At 43.8% G+C, this 20,413-nt stretch overlaps 1 protein-coding gene and 2 pseudogenes across 2 annotated transcripts in view; 1 reads left to right on the top strand and 2 right to left on the bottom strand.

The window, feature by feature from the left end:
* LOC147417523 (uncharacterized) overlaps nucleotides 1–10,072 on the bottom strand; it is a 57,439-nt gene extending 47,367 nt beyond the window's left edge. Inside the window, exons 1-3 of one of the 2 annotated variants that reach the window (XM_086507222.1) lie at nucleotides 9,837–10,072; nucleotides 9,634–9,707; nucleotides 8,935–9,108 (exon numbers count right to left, since the gene is read on the bottom strand). In XM_086507222.1, the coding sequence (XP_086363348.1) occupies nucleotides 8,935–9,108; nucleotides 9,634–9,707; nucleotides 9,837–10,019 (431 nt within the window). In that variant the 5' untranslated portion in view covers nucleotides 10,020–10,072. The remainder of the gene's footprint in view (nucleotides 1–8,934; nucleotides 9,109–9,633; nucleotides 9,708–9,836) is intronic. The other variant, XM_086507223.1, reaches the window with a different exon arrangement.
* Nucleotides 10,073–10,902: 830 nt separating this feature from the next.
* LOC147417522 (uncharacterized) lies at nucleotides 10,903–17,266 on the top strand (annotated as a pseudogene).
* Nucleotides 17,267–17,974: 708 nt separating this feature from the next.
* Nucleotides 17,975–20,166, bottom strand: LOC147417521 (uncharacterized; annotated as a pseudogene).
* Nucleotides 20,167–20,413: the final 247 nt, after the last annotated feature.

The following is a 20,413-nucleotide window of genomic DNA, read 5'->3' as shown; positions in this document are numbered from 1 at the left end:
AGCACTTGAGACACGCGTAGGCGTGCTCGCTCCGCTCGAAACGGTCCAAAACAGAGAATTACAGCCTGCTGTGTTTTTCTGCAGGTTTAGGGTTTCGCACCTAAACTGCAGGGAATTGTCAGGGTAGCCTCGGAAAGGCCTTGTGATGCGTGTACAGGGTAGTAGGCACCAAACAGTGGCAAAACAGTAAATTACAGCACGCTGAAATTGACCTACAGCTCACTGGAAAGCTTCCATACCGCAAGGGAAAGTGTCCTTGACGTGTACTTTTGACCTACAGGGATATTTGCGCCGTTATGTTGGCGAAATTGGATCAAAAAACTGCAATTACAGCCATGGACAGGGTGGGACAGCTTGGTGAGAGCTAGGTGCAAGAGTTCGGATCGTTTATTTGTCAGGGGAGTCTCGGGAAAGCATTGGGTGCTTGTACAGGCCATTTTGGAGAGATTTCCCACGAGGAATCTCATCTAATTCAAGGGGCAAGTGACCCTACAGGTGCGAGAGCTCGAGGGCTACCCATAAAAGTGATCGGCACGCAGATCGGAGCGCAAAAACAGAGAATTCAGCGAGCTGCATTTTCTCGCCAGGTTTTGCAAAGCGCTCTAAAGTGCGTGGAAAGTCAATGTTTACTTGGGAGTTTGTCCGTGGAGACTTCTACTGCGGTTATGTTGCCGAAATCGGGTTGGAGTAGAGGAATTTCAGCCCGATAAAAGTGGAACATCTTGTGGAAGTTTACAGGTTTTTCTCAAGTATAATAAGAATAAAGAAATACCGAAAGGGGCGCCAATCTTTGGGGCCAACAGGGTGTCGTTGTCTGCTTGGTCGCGCTCTAGCTGCCAGGCCGTGGTTTGTTTTCAAGTGTTGAATTCCAGTCACAGGCTTATTCGTGAAGTTCCTTTGTGTCGTAAAGTCTAAAGTAAAGAATTTCGGGTGAAAGCCAAAGCCTACCGCCCCACCACGGGCCGGTTTCACTGCCACCCTCTGACGCTCTTTGCCCCAAGCCTGAGAAGAGATGCGACTAGGCAAAGTGGTCTGCGTTGGTGTTTCAGATGTACCTTTTTCACGTGGCAAGAAATCCTCATCTTCACCGCCAACACGTGCTCTCTTCCTGGAAGTAGGGGGTTGCATGGAGGCCGAACCCCCTCCAACCTCTGTCTCCGCACCTAAAGACTCCAACTCTCCAACAAAAGCATCATGTAAAGCATCCTGTGTGCTGAGAGCACCTCTCAAACCAGGAGCACCAACAAGAAAATACTCTTTAATAAGCTGCTCCCTCAAAGGTGGTGGTATTTTCTCACATGCACCAATCTGATCAGTGCACCCGATGCCTGTCAAGTGCTTTTTGACTCGCATAATAGTGTTGGTGTACTGGTCCCCACAATACTTGCATTGCCATAAGCGTGTGCCGGAACCTTGCTGAGAAGTGGTCGTGATGATGCTCAACACATTGGTGTGGAGCGACCAGTTGGGGTTGGTTTTACACGGCATAATGAATCCTGCACATTGCAAATGCAAAAGAGTGCACACACATGAGGAGTACGGAGTGCGAGAAGAGTACGGAGTGCATGGTGGCAGAAGCAGTACCTTTTCACGCACGTAGCTCGGCTCTGCAGGTCTCTGTGCACTGCTCTGCAGACTTCTCTGTAACGGAACAGACTCTTTTGGTTTCGTGGTCGATTAAAAAAGCCTAAGACTTTCTCCCCTTCACACTATTAAGCCCATCTGAAAGTGCCCCCTAGCGCAACTCGTCCGAGGAGAAAACGCCCAAATTTATTTTTTTTACGATGTACTGTACCGTACGAAATGGTACCTACGTACATACGGATTCCACCTTGTGAGTGGGTACCATCAAATTCGTATGAGGCCAAAGGATGTGCACAAGACTGCGTTTAGAACAACATTTGGTCTTTATGAGTTTCTAGTGATGCCGTTTGGTCTAACAAATGCTCCTGCCACGTTCATCAGAATCATGGATCGTATTTTCCGCTTGCATCAACAGTTTGTTGGGACGTTCTTCGATGACATTATAAGTCTATTCGAAGAATGAAGAGGAGCATAGGCGTCACTTGACCATTGTGTTCAAAGAGCTGTGCAGTCACACGCTACTTGTCAATCCTAAGAAAAGTGAATTCTTCCTAGAAGAGATCCACTTTCTTGGCCACATAGCCTCAAAGGATGGTGTCAGAATGGATCCCGCAAACGTCGAAGCTATTAAGACATGGCCAGACTTGAAGACTGTGCACGATGTCAAAAGCTTCTTGGGATTGTGCTCCTACTACAGAAGGTTTATCAGGAATTTTGCAGAGATAGCATCACCTCTTCACGCTTTGCAAAAGAAAGAGGTTACTTTCAGATGGACCCAAAAAGAGATTTCAGTTTTTAGTCTCTTAAAGGAAAAGTTGACTTCAGATCCAGTAATTGTTTTGCCAGATCTCGGGAAGTCATTTGTGGTCCAGTGTGACGCGCGTGGCAGTAGCATCGGAGCAGTGCTAATGCAAGACAGACGGGTAGTAGCTTATGAAAGCCGAATTTTGCAAGGGCCAGACAAGACTATGCAAGTCTATGAGAAAGAGCTCTTGGCCGTGATTCATGCGCTTTCTAGTTGGAAGCACTACCTCTTAGGTGTTGATTTTGTTGTCCAAACAGACCATCAAACCTTGCCATACTTCTTGACATGTGTCACGAGAACGTGGCAACTGTTAACTATGTAACGAGGACGTGGCAACTGCTAACCTTAGTTGTTGGTTTCTTTCCAATGATTTCTGTTTAATTTTTGAGACTCTTTTTGAAGTTGCAAATGGTCAGCAAATGGTCGGACATTGTATGGCCGACGTGAATAGTAGTTTCACCCGTAAACGGGAAGTTGGTCGGCACTGGAACTCGTATAGTAAGAGGATGTCTAGGCTCAGTTCAAGATCATGTAGATCCCCCCGTCGCACTTAGCAAGTTGGTTGATACTAGGAAGTGAACTCAATAAAGGCACAATGCCAAGGTGGGGTCACCAAAGGAAAGTACCCACAGCTGGGCCACATAGCATTTTTGGATGCGGTCCCAGTGGTCAGATGACCAGTGGGGGTCCAACGGAAGCATCCCCTAAAATGTAGGGAACTGCTATTTTGGACCATGAAATATGTTCGCATCATTACCTCCAGAATGACAAGGGGAACATTTTAGAACTCTGGTGCAAAATCAATTGCGCAAAGCGAGAAGCCCAAAATGGGAAAATGCTTGTAAAAGTGCCAAGTGGCACTTTCTGGTGCACTTTCCTCATGCAGAACAAGGGACGCTCGATTTCTAGCTGAAAGCAGCGTAACCGCGAAACGTTTCAAGGCCGAAACGTTTCACCTTGAAACGCGGCGTTTCACCACGAAACGTTTCAATCAAAAATGAGAGCAAAGTGAAACGTGACACCGAAACGTACATTTAGCGACTTTGAAACTTAAACCATGGTAACTTGTTGTTAGTGAAACGGCTTGTGTTTCACTTGGTGAGCGAAACGTTTCAAGGCCCGAAACGTTTCACCTGTTCTTACCTACCGAAACACGTTTCATGGTGACGTTGGCTGAAAGGGGCTTCATTTGCAAGTTGTCACAGGTTATGAGATATTGACCGCAAGTTTCTCTTCTCATATACAGTGTGGTGCAAGAAATCATGCCCTGCACACTTCACACTGCTCTCTCTCTCCCCTACGTCCAGTAATGTGATGCCCCACAAGAGGGCTCTTCATTTGACTCATGTACAGTTGTGTGGTTATATGCATTTTTGTTGAGGCAAGAGCCTCTCTGAGCAGGAACAGAAGTAGCTAACTACTGCTCCAAAAGCAGGCACCGGTGAGGGTGATAACCTCACCGTACAGGTGCGTTTTCAGCGCTGGTTATGTGCTGAATTTGGACTGTTTTTCAGCCATACGGATGCCAGAACCAATGGGAACAGTGCCCCACTGTTAGAGGACAATTGAGGGACTGTTTAGGGTTGAAAACAAGGCAAAAACCAATAAATACAGCATGCTGAATTTACTGTTTTTGGGCAGAAATCAGAGGGTTCATGTCAGTGGAAGTGAATTCCAACAGGAGAATTGGTTTCGGGCAAGTTTTGAGGCTGTTATGCTGCCGAAATTTTGCCAGAACAGGTGGTATCTAGCTGGATACAGGTAAAGAATTCCCAGGAATCTTCTTGTAATGTACCCTCTTAAAGTAAAAAGAATACCGAACGGGACGCCAATTTTGGGGCCTACAGGTTGTCGACGCCAATTTTGACGCCTACAGGTTGTCGGCGTCTGCTCGGGGCATTCTAGCTTCCGAGCAATGTGTGCTTAATTGTTAATTCCCGTCGCAGGTTACCTTTCCAAAGTGCTCTCTGTGTGTGTCTAAAGTAAAGAATTTCGGGTGAAAGCCAAAGTCTACCGCCCTACGGGCGGCTTTCAGCATGACTAGCCTCCCGCCATGTTGGAGTTTGCTTGCTGCCTCACCTCATGCCTCAACTCAGGTAGCTGGCGACTTGCTTACGTTCATTGGCCCCGAGTCACAAACTAATGACATGGCAATGCCCGGACACACACACAACACGGACGTGATGACGTGGCTGTCAGTACAGATTCCCGCAATGTACGCTGGCATACTGATGTGGCAGCTGTATGGAATCCCGTAAATTACGATGGCCTGCTGACGTGGCAGAGCGTACGGATTTTCGCAGATTATGCTAACTTGCTAACGTGACAGGGCATACAGATTTCCACAGATTACGTTGACTACTTTTTGTTGGCAAATTTTAGACCAGTTGCTTTTAGGATAGTTTGCTTTTGATTTTAATGCTATTGGGCTCTACTTTTAGCAACCCTTGTAATGTTTATAAGGACCCAAGGGGGGGCTCACTCTGCAGAGCATCTGGACGCAGAGTCTAAGAGCGAGCACCCGCGAGTTGGTTGTACTTTGCTCAAAGATTAATATAGAAGAAATATCGCAAGGGGCGCCAGTCTTTGTGTTAGGTGCAGCGGAATGAATGTTTGAACTTGGCTCAAGATGAGTGCTTCGAACTGTGCTCAAGGTTCCTTTTGTTCTTATGGCAAGGAGAGCCTTCCGTTCTTAATGAGAGAGTGCAATTGATACAAACAAAGTGAATGGACAATGTGCGTGAAGGTGTATGAGATTGAGAGATAGAGAGAGAAGCGAAATACGACACCAGAGACGTAAAACCCTCCTCCGAAGGCCCCACTCTCGTCGGCGAGAGTGGTCTACTTATGATTGCACAAACCGGTACAAACTGAATGCATGTGACCGATGCAAGTCTAGGCTATGACGGTGTCGACGACGGTGATGGTGAGACCGACCTGAGGGCTGAAATCTGCAATCTTTTATCTGCTGTCCAAAAACGCTATGGGCTGAAATCTGCTGCGGCTGAAAACTGATGGTCTTTTGGGGCTGAAACTGCACGTCTTCATTGCTGAAATTGCAGGTCTTCATTGCTGAAAATCGTCAAGGGTGAAATCTGTAAACGCTGAAAATCTGCAAGGGCTAGAACTCTCCAAAAATGCTAGGGCTGCAGATCTTCAAAAACGCTAGATGTTGGGGTCTGTATGGCGATGACCTCCTGCTGAAAACGCTAGGCTGAAGCTGATGAGGGCGATGAGTACCTGATGCAAAACGCTAGGGATGGGATCTTGCTTGGAGGGGAAACCACCAAGGTTCTTGCTTGAGAAGTTGCCTGTTGAGCTTGGCTCCTATTGCCTCTTCTGCCATTTTGTGCTAGTCTAGGTTTGCTTATATACAAACTTGCTCAATTTGCCCTGCCTACTTTCCAACAAAAGTCACTTAAAAATAATAAGTACAAAATGTCAAAAATAGGGAAAATGGACTAAATGCACTCAAAAATTCCCTTGAAGGATTCTAATGGTTTCTGATGGGAATGCTTATGATCATGTTGTGTGCAACCAGAGGATATGCATCTACACGAAGTGTCTGGACATGCACAGTCTACGAAGACTCACAAAAGTGCCATATCACTTCTAATCTAGACTGACTGGACTGACTGAACCCTTGTCGTGCTGTAGCTTGTCCACGGACACATAGGGTTGGATGTGTCACGTAACATCCCCTCCTTTTCAAAGTGAGGTACTGGTACCGAACTGTATGGCGTCGAGGGAGATCGCCAATAGCATCCGGAATCCTAGAAGGGACTCTTCGCTGGCGCACTCTGATGTGTGGGTCGTGCGGTACTTGAACTTCATAAAGATATGCAACGCTTGCTTCTTTGGGCCGCGCCGAAAGCGACACAAAGTCTTTTGTGGCTCCTTCGATGCTTCAACTTCGTCGAGTGTCATGCTTCTTTCTTCTTCAAGAATCTCCATGGCTGAAAATTCTTGAAACCATTTCCAACACATAACCATGATACCTATTCCATGTAAAGTGAGTGGAAAAAATCTTGTCTCCCTCAAAGACTGTGCATGCAATCTAGATGGACAAAGAGACGGAGTGCTAACCCGTTCATCACACACACGCAAACAATGAGATCGAATCATGTCTTTTTTATCTAAATCAATCAATTGTGGCAATTCACAATGGAAATGCACATACTTGGTGCTCATACTTTCATGTGCTCTTTCTACAAATGTGTCATGCCAAGGAAGAGACATGGAATGTGACTTCCTTGAATGCATACTTTTCAGCTTTTCATGAAAAATCCGTATACATTCGTGCTCATCCATGAGTGAAACGTGCTCAACATACAATATGTCCTGCTTAGGAAAAGGGATCACATATAGATGCTGACTAAAATACAGGAAACAATCAAGAATGAAACACTCGAACAAAGCGTGCGTATCAATCGTGCGAACACATAATAAGATTGGTTAGAAGAGTTACCGTTCTTACCATTCTTACCGTTCTGAGGGTTCTGAGAAGTCTGCGAGGTACTTGTGGAAGTCTTGTTCTCCTTAGGCTTTCCCTTGTTGTGCTTCATCTCCTGTGCGAGAGCAATCGCTACCGCCTTGTTGAGATCAATTGGATCGAGCACCTCGACATCGTACTTGATATACTCGTCCAATCCATAAAGGAATGCCTCTTTGCGTTCATCATCCGACTTGCGTAATTGGGGTACCCAGCTGCAAAACACGATTAGAAAAAGATATAACCGGCATACCATTTTTCTTGAGAGCGCGCCAATCGTGCGAGGTACTGAGGTGGCATAAACCGCGCCTTGAGCTTGTCTTGGAAATCAGCCCAATTGAAGAAAAGGGACGTGAATTCGTCGGCTTCCTCTAGGTGCGCGGCTAACTATGCCTCTTGCCATGCGTGGTACCAATTGATGGCATCACCGGTAAGGTACATAGCTGCCGTCAAAACCTTGCTATTTTCTATCTTCTTAGTTGTCGCAACATAAGCATTAAATTGATGCAACCAAGAATGAATCACCGTGGCATCCATCTTACCATCATACTTGCTGAAAGTCAACTTCTCTGTAACTGGGTTGTTGGAATCCGCATCATGGCTTGCACCGCTTGAAGAACTCCCACAATCTTTGGCTGGTTTGGACTTCGAAACAAGTACTTGTCGAATCAATCCTTGAGTGCGGAGGCCTCTCTGAGCCTCACGCTCGACCTCCAAGGCCGCTCTTTGAGCTTCCCGTTCCTCCTTTCTTTGTGCTTTTCTTTCGTTTCGTTCATCGCGCTCGCGTTCACAAGTTGGTACAACTTGTGGCGTAGATGGAGAAGGGGGAGGGTCGGAAAAATCTCTTGGTGGGGAGAACTGTCGCCTCTCTCATGCTCATCACCTATATGCGAAGTATCCATTCCGCTTCGGGTGATGACCATGCACTATGACCTTTGGTTCTTAAGTTCACGAGCAACTTGGGTTCTTGAGGGTCTTGGGTTCTTGGGTTCTTGAGGGTCTTTGAGGTTCTTGAGGTTTTCTTTCGCTTGCAATCTGTGTTTGAGAAGGATCTTCTCTTCATCCGAGTTCTCCTCTTTTCCGCGGGCGCACCCCTTGGCGGCCTTGCGCTCACACCAAGGTTGCTTTTTCCCACCTCACGTCGATTGGCCGGCCGCTAAGTGCACGGTCCGCTCTCAATGAGTGAAAAGAGACACAAGGGGAGGCTGGACAAGCCCTTCTTTCTTGGGAATCCTGTCACTCTTCAAAAACACGATTAGGAATCGACACGCCCAAGGGAACTTGGGTTCGTGCGACCGCAACAAGCAAAAAAAATCTTGTGATTCTTGTGGTTCTTTCCTTGAGTGATACAGAACACTGCCAAAGCTCTGATACCAATGGTTAGGTGCAGCGGAATGAATGTTTGAACTTGGCTCAAGATGAGTGCTCCGAACTGTGCTCAAGGTTCCTTTTGTTCTTATGGCAGGGAGAGCCTTCCGTTCTTAATGAGAGAGTGCAATTGATACAAACAAAGTGAATGGACACTGTGCGTGAAGGTGTATGAGACTGAGAGACAGAGAGAGAAGAGAAATACGACACCAGAGACGTTGTAAGCCCTCCTCCGAAGGCCCCACTCTCGTCGACGAGAGTGGTCTATTTATGATTGCACAAACTGGTACAAACTAAATGCATGTGACTGATGCAAGTCTAGGCTATGTCGGCGTCGACGACGGTGATGGCGGGACCGGCCTAAGGACTGAAATCTGCAATCTTTTATCTGCTGTCCAAAACGCTATGGGCTGAAATCTGCTACGGCTGAATACTGATGTTCTTTAGGGCTGAAACTGATGGTCTTTTGGGGCTGAAACTGCAGGTCCTCATTGTTGAAATTGCAGGTCTTCATTGTTGAAAATCGCCAAGGCTGGAATTTGTAAACGTTGAGAATCTGCAAGGGCTAGAACTCTCCAAAAACGCTAGGGCTGCAGTATCTTCAAAAACGCTAGATACTGGGGTCTGTATGGCGATGACCTCCTGCTAAAAACACTAGGCTGAAGCTGATGAGGGCGATGAGTACCTGATGCAAAACGCTAGGGATGGGATCTTGCTTGGAGGGGAAACCACCAAGGTTCTTGCTTGAGAAGTTGCCTGTTGAGCTTGGCTCCTGTTGCCAGATCCATACCTCCGTATCTTGGCGTTGTTCTCTATATTTGCAGTGTTCACAGAAGGTGTCTGTGTGTGTGTGTCTCTCCTGTAGCCATGCCATGTCATCAGATTGTCACAACACTTCAGTCACTTGACCTGGTTGCACAAGCAATGGGGACAACAAGGATGGCATCTAATCTAACACCAATTAACTAGAGACAGATACTCACAAAAGTTGAAGTTGCCAACAACAAAAGCTACCAAGTCTAACATTCTCTAGTAAGAACTTTAGAATGGCACACATCCATTACAATTTCATGCCAAATCTGTTCATCGAAAAGTGCCCCAGATATGCATATGAGAGACGCTTTAGAATCAACAATTACAATTTCCAGCCAAATCTGTTCAGCCCCAGATATGCATATGCCATATCCTTTATGCTAGTTGAAAGCAAAGCACAAAAACTGCAAGCCGCTGCAAACTAAGACCTCATGTAATTGGTAGGGCACAAAAAATGTCATTCTAAGCAGTAATGCAGCTTCTACTGGTATGAAGCAAGTTTAAAATTTAATCACGACCCATTATTTGTTTTCTTCAATAAGAGAATTGCACTGAGGCAAGAAAAGCATACGTGCACCGAATAATGACAGGTTGAGGTTTGAGAGCCTTAGGCCCATTTCGAATACCCTTCTTGGAACGGCTCACCTATTTTCCACAGAAAAAAACTGAGATTATGTACCCTTGACATACTGTGTGTGTGTGTGTGTGTGTGTGTGTGTGTGTGTGTGTGTGAGAGAGAGAGAGAGAGAGAGAGAGAGAGAGAGAGATGGGAACCTTGCGTTTTGGGACGGCCATGAGCTGGAACAGACCCCATGCGTAGGGAAAAGGGGCAGGCGCCCTCACCCCAGGAGATGCCTCTTGAAAAGGGGATGAGAGATGCGGAACGGAACAGAAGTAGCGCTGATGACGCTGAGGAAGCCATTCACGCCTCACCAGCTGCTGTAGAACTCGGACCATAGTAGAGACGAACAACCAGAATGGCTCTTGTGGGAGATGAATGAAGCATTATTAAAGCCCATTTAATGTTATGCTAAGGTAAATAACAATACATCTCGGATTGAAATAGAGCCCTAATGGCTAACCCTCAACTATATCTAACACGGACATGGGAGATGGGATCAAGGGTGGAAATGGGCTAAGAATCACATCTACAGAGGAGATCTGTTGATTTTGTTGGTGCCAAAAAAGTAACCAAGTTTACTTTTGGTGGGGACCACGGAGGGGATTTCGGATTACTTTTAAATTTGGATGTAAAGCATGTAAGGTGCTTTTATGGTGGAGAATTATAAAGATTTTCTCTAGCTTTCATGATTGTACCTTCTGCATATTATGATGATAGTGCTATAATCAAAGATACTTTTGTCAGTTTAAACTCGGGTATTTTAGTAAACTCGAGTACCCGAGTTTACTTTTTTCCAAAATTCGGATAAGAGGGCTTGTGAAAGTGAAGTACTATTTCCAAGCACATGCCATTGCTTTCTCTCCTTGCACACACACAACACTCCTCTTAGTTTTCAAGCATTGTTGTTTACATAACCTCCATACTCTACTATTCACAATTTTTCCTATGTATTAAGCATATTTGGTACTCTTGATTACCATGGATTGGCTTTTCACAAGTGATGACCTTGAAAATCACTCCGATGATAGCACAAGCTCTGATGAGTCATGCAATACTTCAGACATTGAACCATTCGATGTGGTTGTGGTTGATCCTCTCCAATGTTTGTCACCAACATTTTTCTCTTTTGATAAAGGAACTTACAAGTTAATGATAATGGTTCTACATGAAGGAATGTCCATACCCTTGGATATTTTTAAGAAATATGACACTAGGGGAATGCTAGATCTTAAGAAGTGGCAAAGAATACAAGAGAGCCTTTGTTTGCTACAGGATGAAGATGGCTTGCTTGGACTTTGCTTGAAAGTGGAACCCAAGCTACGGATTGCTTGCATTGAGGATTGGGAAAGCATTGTTAGGCATGCTTATTGCAATGAAGGTGGTGAACAACACCAAGGAGTCACTTCAACGCTCGAAGCTCTCAAGGTAAAATGGTCTATTGATATTCATCGCCATGGAATACCGATAGCTTACATCAAGGCATTTGTAAACTCATGTGGATGCATTGTTAAAAGAATCCTCACATGTCAAATACTCGATGCAATGATTTTGATCTCAATAAGCCAGCAATGTCCATCATCAACACAAACAAAGATAATGTGGACAAGCATCTCACACATATAATGATAGAGCACAAAGTCAAGCTAGTGATTGCCCGATCGTCAAAGAAGCATACACCTTCCAAAGTCAAAGTGGACTACATATGCCATAGAGGAGGAACACCCAAGCGGAGTGGATTGATAAAGCCACTGCGAACATCAAAGAAGTGTGGCTGCACATTCAAGGTATTGTTGGGGTATAGGCGCCTCTGCCTTGTCCGACCGCCCAGAGTCTGGGCGCCCACTGACTTGTATACCTTATACATAGCATAAGTGTATAGGAGGTTGCTCACTGATTGAGTCTCCCCACCCATATCTGTGTGTCGTATCTCTCTCTCTCTCTCTCTCTCTCTCTCTCTCTCTCTCTCTCTCTCTCTCTCTCTCTCTCTCTCTCTCTCCGTCTGTGGTGCTCTCCGATCCCCTTCAATTGGTATCAGAGCGACAGGTGTGAGAGCGTAGATGGTCGGCTTTGCGATGAACTCGTCGGCTATGGCGGAGAGGTCACAGATCTGAGCAAAGAAATAGAGGAGGCTTGTGGGCAGCCATACAGAGGCTTGCAGGAGAGCTCTCAGGAGCTTCCTAGTGCTCATAGGTCAGTCCACAATTCCTCTACAGATCAGCCCACTGTGTACAGCATTTTCCGTCTTCTCGGCAAGCTTTGCAACAGCTACATCGGCAACAAATTGGAGCTTGGAGCTTCCATAGACATGGAAGCATTGTGAGATTGATGCATTCAGCTCACGCATCGAGGTGGGAAATGAGTTTGAGCCTTTCTATGAGTTCAAAGAAGCACAGAAGAAAGTCGTTCAGTTTTTGACAGTTTGACAGCAGTCTATTGTTTTGCTCATAACTTGAGCTACAAAGCTCCGATTCCAAAACTTTTTGGTTCAAAACGGAGCTGGCTTCAAGCTCTACGACTTTGTAAAAGGAATTGTTTTCTGATTCGGAGTGCAGGTGGGTCTGAAATTAAAAACACAGAGACTGTTTTTCAGGACAGTTTTGGGCTCTGTTGTTTTCTTTGCTGCAGATAGCTTACCCGTGCACACTGCAAGTAGCAAGCACATATGAGGTGTTACAAGACCGGGTTTGACTCCCAGGTACAAGTTGAGTCTAGTACTCCCACAGGTGTTGCCAGTTGCAGTTGAATGGTTCTTCTGCAGTATTGTGGCTTGCATACATGGTCTTTGAGCGGGTAATGCTCTATGTATGCTTATGTGGTGAGCAGTAGATCTTGTGAGCAAGTGCAGAGATTGTTTGTGGATGACATGTATGGTCACATGTGGTACTCTTTGTGAACATTTGTTGGACACAGGTTTGCAGAACTTATGCATGTATGTTGAGTGTAGTTTGATGCGCATTGATTGCTCATTGTATTGAGCTTGCAAGACAATGGTTATTTTGTGTTGATAGCCATTGTGTGTCGAAACTCTGGTGAAATTTTCCCAGGAGTTTTATGCACATCATTTATGCGATCTAGGTAGAGATTGCGGGTTGCACTCAGCATTTGCGTGCGGTGTTTTCTGCAGGTGGAAGATTTGTGCGTGTGTATGCATCGATACCGCACAGTGTGGGCTTGGTGATTAGCTCACGGTTTGACAGGCATACAGTTATCTTGGCACACTCACAGGAGTGAATATTGTGATGTATGCTTGTGTGGCTACGAGCCAGATAGCCGGATTCGAGCACTAATGGCTTGAGGTTTTTAAACAGGTTTCAACTACAGGTTTACAAGTTACAGGCAGGTTTGAGGGCTTATTTGGGTGCTGAATTTTCAGCCAGTGTTTTCTCTTTGCAGGTGTCCATGTATGGCTCAGTTGTAAGCTGATGTGGGACACGTTTGTGACTTGTTTATGCAGCTGTTTAAGAGCTTAATTTTGGGGCTGATTTGCAGCCATACGGGAGCTTGGTTTACTCTATAGGAGCCTCGTACACTTGGCATGTGGGATTTGCAGCATTGCCATTTGTGGAGCACAGTGTGGTTACACTACTGCGAGAGATTTTACGCGTGGATTCGCATGAGCATTGTAGGTGTTGGTGAGCTCTTTTTTGAGAGCATTTTCTCGTTGCAGGTTGCTTCTTTTGGATCAGTTGAGTGCATTTCATTGCTACCGTACCTAGAGTAGAGTTACAGCTCTTGGTTATTTTTGACATTCACTTATAGTAGTCAATATGTGTGAGACTTTCGAGTCTAGGACAATGACTCATGAGAGACGATGTTCTCGTTCGTGTCGACACTTGAGATGTTGGCATTGTGGTTATACAGGGCACATTAGACGGCGATGCTTTCGTCATATGAGACAACACAGGAGACAAGCTAGTCTCAAGGATGCAGTAGATGCTATAGGCTCCGTTGACTTGACAGTTTGCAGGATCAGATACAGTGTTTGAGTATCCTAGTGACAGTGAGGTCACATTTGCTTCCTGTATTACTCCTGATTTTTTGACGTCTAAGGATAGTGCACTTCTTTTGCAGTGGGTGCTAGACAGAGACGCTACTTTTCATGTCACTCCGTATCGTGACTAGTTCAGTAGCTATTCTAGTAGAGTGCATGGTAGTGTGCGATTGACAGATGGGTCACTGCATGAGATTGCTGGTTCAGGAAATGTGAGACTGTCATTACCGAGCGGTGCATCGTACGTGCTCAGAGATATGTGTCATGTGCCAGATTTGACGATGATTTTGATCTCCGTTGGTCAGCTCAAGGATAGTGGATGTCGGGTATCGCTGCTTGAGCGATCTTTTGCGTTGCATTTGGGTTCGTTGGTGATTGCGAGAGGTGCTAGAGTTGGCACATGGTACCCATTGCACGTAGTACTGGTGCGAGATGGTCGAGTCTCAATCTTGTTACAGCCATGTAGAGAGCGAGAGACCCGAACAGTCTCTTTTGCTCATGGGTTGCAGGGTGCTTTGCATGGAGTGCAGAGTAGTGAGCTCGTTGTGCACACAGTTGGGGCACGACTTGAGCAGTCACACAGAGAGGTGACAGAGTCAAACATGCATGCTTTGCTAGTGACTGAGCAAAGCAGAGAGTCAGTTGTGCGAGATACTTTTATGGAGGATAGACAGGTAGAGTGGTCTTGCTCTAGTGAGTCACGGCAGGAGGAAGTTGTGCAAGAGTCTATGCATAAGGAGTTAGAGCATGAGAGCTCTAGTGAGTCACAGCAGATTGAGTAGTCATGTTTGCGGTGGATGATTGCAGAGGAGGCTGAGATGTCAGCGATTATGTAGTCATTCCTTTCTATGCTCGACAGTGAGCATGGGGATATAGTTGTGCAGGATGTGTCTTCCAGCAGGCACCTAGAGCAGCTGGTTTGCTCCGAGGTTGGACGACAGGTTGATGCGTCTTTTGCGGACAGTCAGGAGATGCATGTGGCTGACACGCCTTGTCAGTCAGAGATGCCTATTGCCAGGGATATATATGTTGATGCATGCTCCGTAGAGCTAGCAGGGCCCGCTAGCATTGCATCGGCATTCGGTGGTCTCATGTATGAGATGCTGATCTTGAGACCGGATATCGCAGCTGCAGTGGGAGCATTTGCAGTTGGGGTTGTCAGTCGTTTGTTGACTGATGATGGCATAGTGTACGAGGGAGATATGCAAGTATTGTGTACATACTTGCAGTACGTGTGCGGTACGTCTGGTGGTGTATGGACTTACACGGGAGCAGGACAGTCGGATGCACACGATCACAGTCAGCCAGTGGGCATCGGTTGAGAGGATTTCTCTCGCCTTTTGTAGTCTTTACACTAGGTTCCCTTGCTTAAAGACACAATCGCCTTTAAGTAGGAGGTTGTTGGGGTATAGGCGCCTGTGCCTTGCCCGGCCGCCCAGAGTCTGGGCGCCCACTGAATTGTATACCTTATACATAGCATAAGTGTATAGGGGGTTTCTCACTGATTGAGTCTCCCCACCCATATTTGTGTGTCGTATGTCTCCTTCTCTCTCTCTCTCTCCGTCTGTGGTGCTGTCCGATCCCCTTCAGGTACAAGTGGAGTTCATAGAGGAACACAACGATGTGCACACTATTGTCAATCCAGTCCATCAAGGGCATGTTCCTGGGTCAAGAAGTGATCTTTATCATTTGCCAATTCACCCACATGTCATAAAATGTTGCTTGGATGACTTATTTGATGTTGGAAGCTCTCGCCATGTTGCACAATTGTCATTGTCCAAAGAAAAGATCCAAATGGAAAGGGCTTCCATACTAGAGCGCATAATCTACAGATTCTTTATGATCCCAGGGGAGATCCAAATGTTGTCATATCCACCTCGCATTCAAGGTACTTCTAAACAACTACACATGATTAGAATCTTTAGTGAGTGTAATAGAATGTGAAAGTTTATGGCATGCGTGTATGGTTTTTAAAGATAGAGTAAGTAATGATGATTGGACAACAATGTATATGGAAGCTTTAGCCTTGCAAAAACTACATAAGGTAAGATCCAAACCAATGAGAGTATTTTTACCATAACTACTATGTCTTGATAAGTTGTTACATGTAGGTGTTGTACGTCCAACCATATAATCCCAATGCCATGGATCCAAAAGATAGACCATTCATCCTAATATTGCAAGATGAATGGATGCTCGAGATAGCTATGCGTTTTTCTCAAAATAACTCGTGGGCAATTGATAGTACCTTCAAAACAAATGCATTTGGTCTACCATTGTTTGCGGCTATGCTTCCCAATCAACTTGGTGTGGGTATTCCAATATGGTTCATGTTGTGCACCTCAGATGTTGGTGGTCGCCATGAGGTTGTAGCTTTAGAGCTAACACTTCGTAAAGTGTTCTAAAAAATGGGACATATCCAAGTGCTCTTGTTATTGATAAATCGCAACAAGAACTTGAAGCCTTACTCAATGTAGTGGAGGAAGATCCGCATTGTTGGATGCATGAGGTAAATGGTGATCGATCCCAAATTTCTTGCCATGTGTTGCTGTGTTGGTTCCACACCAAGAAGGCTTGGGTTGAAAATCTTCTTCCACAGGTATCTCTTTTTCTTATAGCATGTTTTGTGAATAGCGCATATTTTTTGTGATAGTAAATTCCTCTTGTGGAAGGTTCCCATGGAGATACGCGGAGATGTATACGTGGAGATGTCAAATCTCATGCATAGGGCAACAGAGGAAGACTTTGTGGGAAGATACCAACTATTGCTTCAAAGATATGCATCCTACTAGAATATAGTTTGATACATCACAAATGGTTGGTGTGGGGATTCTTGCATGTGGAGAAAATGATGGCCAAAGTTTGGAAGGCTTTTCAACCACAACAACATGGACACTACAAATTTAGTAGAGCGATTGTGGTAGTACATAAAGTATACCCTTTTGGAAGCACGTATCAATCGATCAATTGTAGAGTTATTACATGCCCTTGTGGGAGACTCTAAGACTGGCAATCGCATGGGGGGAACCTTGTTGAGATTCTTCAAACAAAAGCAAGAAATAGGTATGTTTTTGTGACTTTCTCTTGCTTGTTACTTGGAAACTATCCTAATATGCGAGCATAGCCACTAACCAACACCCAAAGCCACCTCATCACACAGGTGTACTAAGGAGAAAGCATTAACGAGGTCGACATCGAGTGTGTTTTGAAGGAAGGGCGCGATTTTGGTGCCCTCATTGTTGTACTAAGACATTAATTGTAGATCCTACTAGTACATTTTCGTGTCATACATGGCATGCATTATTGCCTTTGGTAAAAAAACATTGCTCTGATGGTGCTGAGAAGAGCATCGTGGGGCAAGGTGCTCAGGTTTGTGATGACTCTAATATTTTTTATTGTCAAATAGTGGCATGTGAGTATCCCGATTCTGAAAATGAAGATTGAATCTACACATTGAGCCTTGATAATGGTTGTAACAAGATTAGGGTCCTTGCCTCCATTATGAGGATTCTCCTTTTGTATAGAGAACACATTCCAAACTCAAATAGATTTTATTTGAAGTTTTATTTGCCCTTTTCTTGGTGGTTGTAGATCTCAATTTGTTTCAATTCTCAAAGATTATTGAGAGTGATTTAAACTATATGACCTCGCCATGACATTTCTTTGTTGCCACATCTCTTATTATGGATCATATTTGGTTTTTCACCTCTATGGAAAAAAGTAAACTTGGGTACCCGAGTTTACTTTTTTCCAGCGTCTTACCCAAGCTTAGTGTGCACCCTTGGAAGATACTTTGTGTACATTTGTAAGTAAATTAGAAGACCAAAGCAAAAAATAAATAATTGTGGCATATCCTGTCCATTTCACTACCTTGTAAGTACATCTCAACTTTGTGCAAATTGGCTCTTATTCCAAAGAACATAATCAACCATCAATGCAAAAAATGTGTCATAAAAACTCTATTACCCTAAGTTGGAAATTCTCAAGACCATAATCAACCACCATTTAAAATAAAATTGATACACCAATGCAAAAAATGTGGCATAAATTTAAACTCTATTGCAATACCTTATCAATACAACTCAAATCCCTTTCACATGCTCATTGTCTCTAATTGAAAAGAACTATTACAAAAGGCTCCATTTGAAAATAGCAAGGCATTGGCCAAAACAAAATCTTTTTTTGTTCTCAAAAAGTTTCCATTACAAAATTGGCCAATGCAAAAAATCATGATCGCCATAAGAGAGTAAAATGCAACGCCATAAAAGGTGACATGCCATGGCCCATAATATAAAGTCCCTAATGATCAACCAAGAGCTTTTGGGTCCAACTATGCAAGCTTTTCTTTGTCTCCTCCACATCCTCATGCTTGAACTTTTTTTTTTATAGCTACAAAAAAAAAAACTAATTTTAGCATACACAAGTTCTTCATATTAAACACACAATAACTACAACATTTTTAGATTGAAACAAAGCCCAAGAACATACCCATTGCCTTGATCTTTTGTGTTGTATACCTCCCATAATGAGAAATCTCATAATTGTCATGACATAATAGCCACAATCAAACCCATTTGGCTGCATAGGTGTCTATTACAAAAAGCATCAATTCAGAAAGATCTCATCCAAGTAACAATGACCATTATAGTAAACCTACAAAAGTACTTATCAAACCTCTATTGAGTCAATGTGACGATATTGTCGAGGTTTCAAAAGCTCCTCCTTAATAATCTCATGTGAGCAGTAGTTGGAGAAATGTGTGAGTGCCCTAAGAAAATCGCGCTCGTTTCACGTAAGTACTTATTAATAATTATGGATATATACATACAGCAAATAAATTTTGACTAGTACCTCTCTATGTGTGGCAAGTAGTCAATTATTGAGCACATGGATAAGGAGTCAAAAAACAAGAGTGAACTTTGCCCAAATGGCAACCCAGACAAGCGGCAAAGATGGCCATTATAAAATACCATGAGAGTCCAATGTGATCTAAAGTGACACAAATTCTATTATTAAATAAACTTTAAGACAAACTCTAGCGATCTTAGGGGAGACAAATTTCCTCATACCTACTGATAATTGGAAAGAATGTAAATGTTTGGGCTGCTAAGTCCACCTTTCCAAAGAAATTCTCCACAGCAAGTTGACTTGTATTTGTGAGCATATATGAGAACCGCAAACTATCCACGAACCAAACATGCTCAATAATGTCACTAGAAAAAATGTGCTCCATCCATCTACAATCTACGTGTGGTCTATTACTTATTAGCACTCAATCAATCAAAAAACCAATAACTAATGAAAAAAATAATAGACTTACAAGGCAAACATATTCATTGATTGAGTATTGGCTTCACTGGATATGATGTCATTGATAAGGTTTATATCGCAATCCACTGCTATGCCATAACGTGAGGATCTCAAATAGAATACCATGTCACTATAAAGACCACAATCCCATAGCAAAATACATCAATCCAATCACTAATTGTGCATGAAACAGAAAACAAAGCTAAAGGTCAAGGAGAGAGGATTCACCTTTCCAACTTGGAAGCCTTAGATGATGTAGGTGGAATTTTCCAATCAAAAACACCTTGAGAAATGGTGCCATAGATATCTCTAGTCCCACTACTCCCCATAGGGGAGTTTATCTCTATAGGTGTAGTTGGAGTTTTTGGTTTAGCATACAAATGCTCCTACGAGGAAGAATATGGAGAACATAACAAAATTAGAACCATAAGTGAAAGCACTAATGAAAATCAATTTTTCATCTTACTTCGATATAAAGCCCTACCTGTCGTGTACCAGCAATCAAAGAAAGTGAGTTTGAAATTGATCTTCTACAAGACTTTCGCGGAGCCATGGGCGATTGTGTATTCTCAACTCCAAGTGACATCTATATCAGTAAAATTAACACTAAACGTTTTAATACATGGTATTGGACAACAATACAATGTGGATATTTGGAGTTGGATGAGGTGAGTGGCTTACAGAAGTGGGCTCCCCATGGTTTTGCTCGAGGACATTATCCTCTTGTGCCTTCTCATCACTCTCATTAGCTTGCTCCTCCATCTCCTTCTTACTTTTTTTTTTCCTTCTCTGTTGTTGGTGTATAGTCAAAAGATTTAATAGTCATGTTTCACTCAATGATTGGCTTACACTATGTATTAAAAAAACAAATGAATTTAGTAGCTACATACCACGTCATCGTAGCCGATTTTGATATGTCATTCAATCATCTGCACACGACGTGGCATCCCATTCTCCCATTGCTCCATCTTTTCTTTCACATATGAATCTTACCATTCATCATATGTTTCATCGATTTTCTTTTTACGTGGTCGATGTTGTCGACGTTCCCATACGATCGGTGCCCTCTTCTTTATATCTAGTAGATGCTTGTTTCTAGCATTCTTAATCTTGAACTCTAAGTTAGTGAAGCGCTTCTTGGTTTGTCGAATTGCTCTAGAAGATGTGGGCTTTTGAATCATCTCTCCCTCCTTAGGTCGACCACATGGTAGCTTTAATGGTGATGAAAATTTGATGACAACTCTCTAAATGGTGCATCATATCGATCCTTTTTTGAAAAGCTCTATTCTTATTGGGACAATCTTCCGATGCGCGACAATATCGCACTGTCGTGTTGTCACGTTCTCTAGTCTTTTCAATGTAAAAAGCCCCATTCTAAAGACACAAAATTCTAAATGTAATTGATTATATACTTGATTTTACAATGTG

Source organism: Adiantum capillus-veneris, chromosome 30 (assembly GCF_014529385.1).
Source record: "Adiantum capillus-veneris isolate H3 chromosome 30, ASM1452938v2, whole genome shotgun sequence".
NCBI classification, from domain to species: domain Eukaryota; kingdom Viridiplantae; phylum Streptophyta; class Polypodiopsida; order Polypodiales; family Pteridaceae; genus Adiantum; species Adiantum capillus-veneris.
Note: the sequence above shows the minus strand (reverse complement) of the source record. Positions and strands in the feature narration are given on the sequence as shown.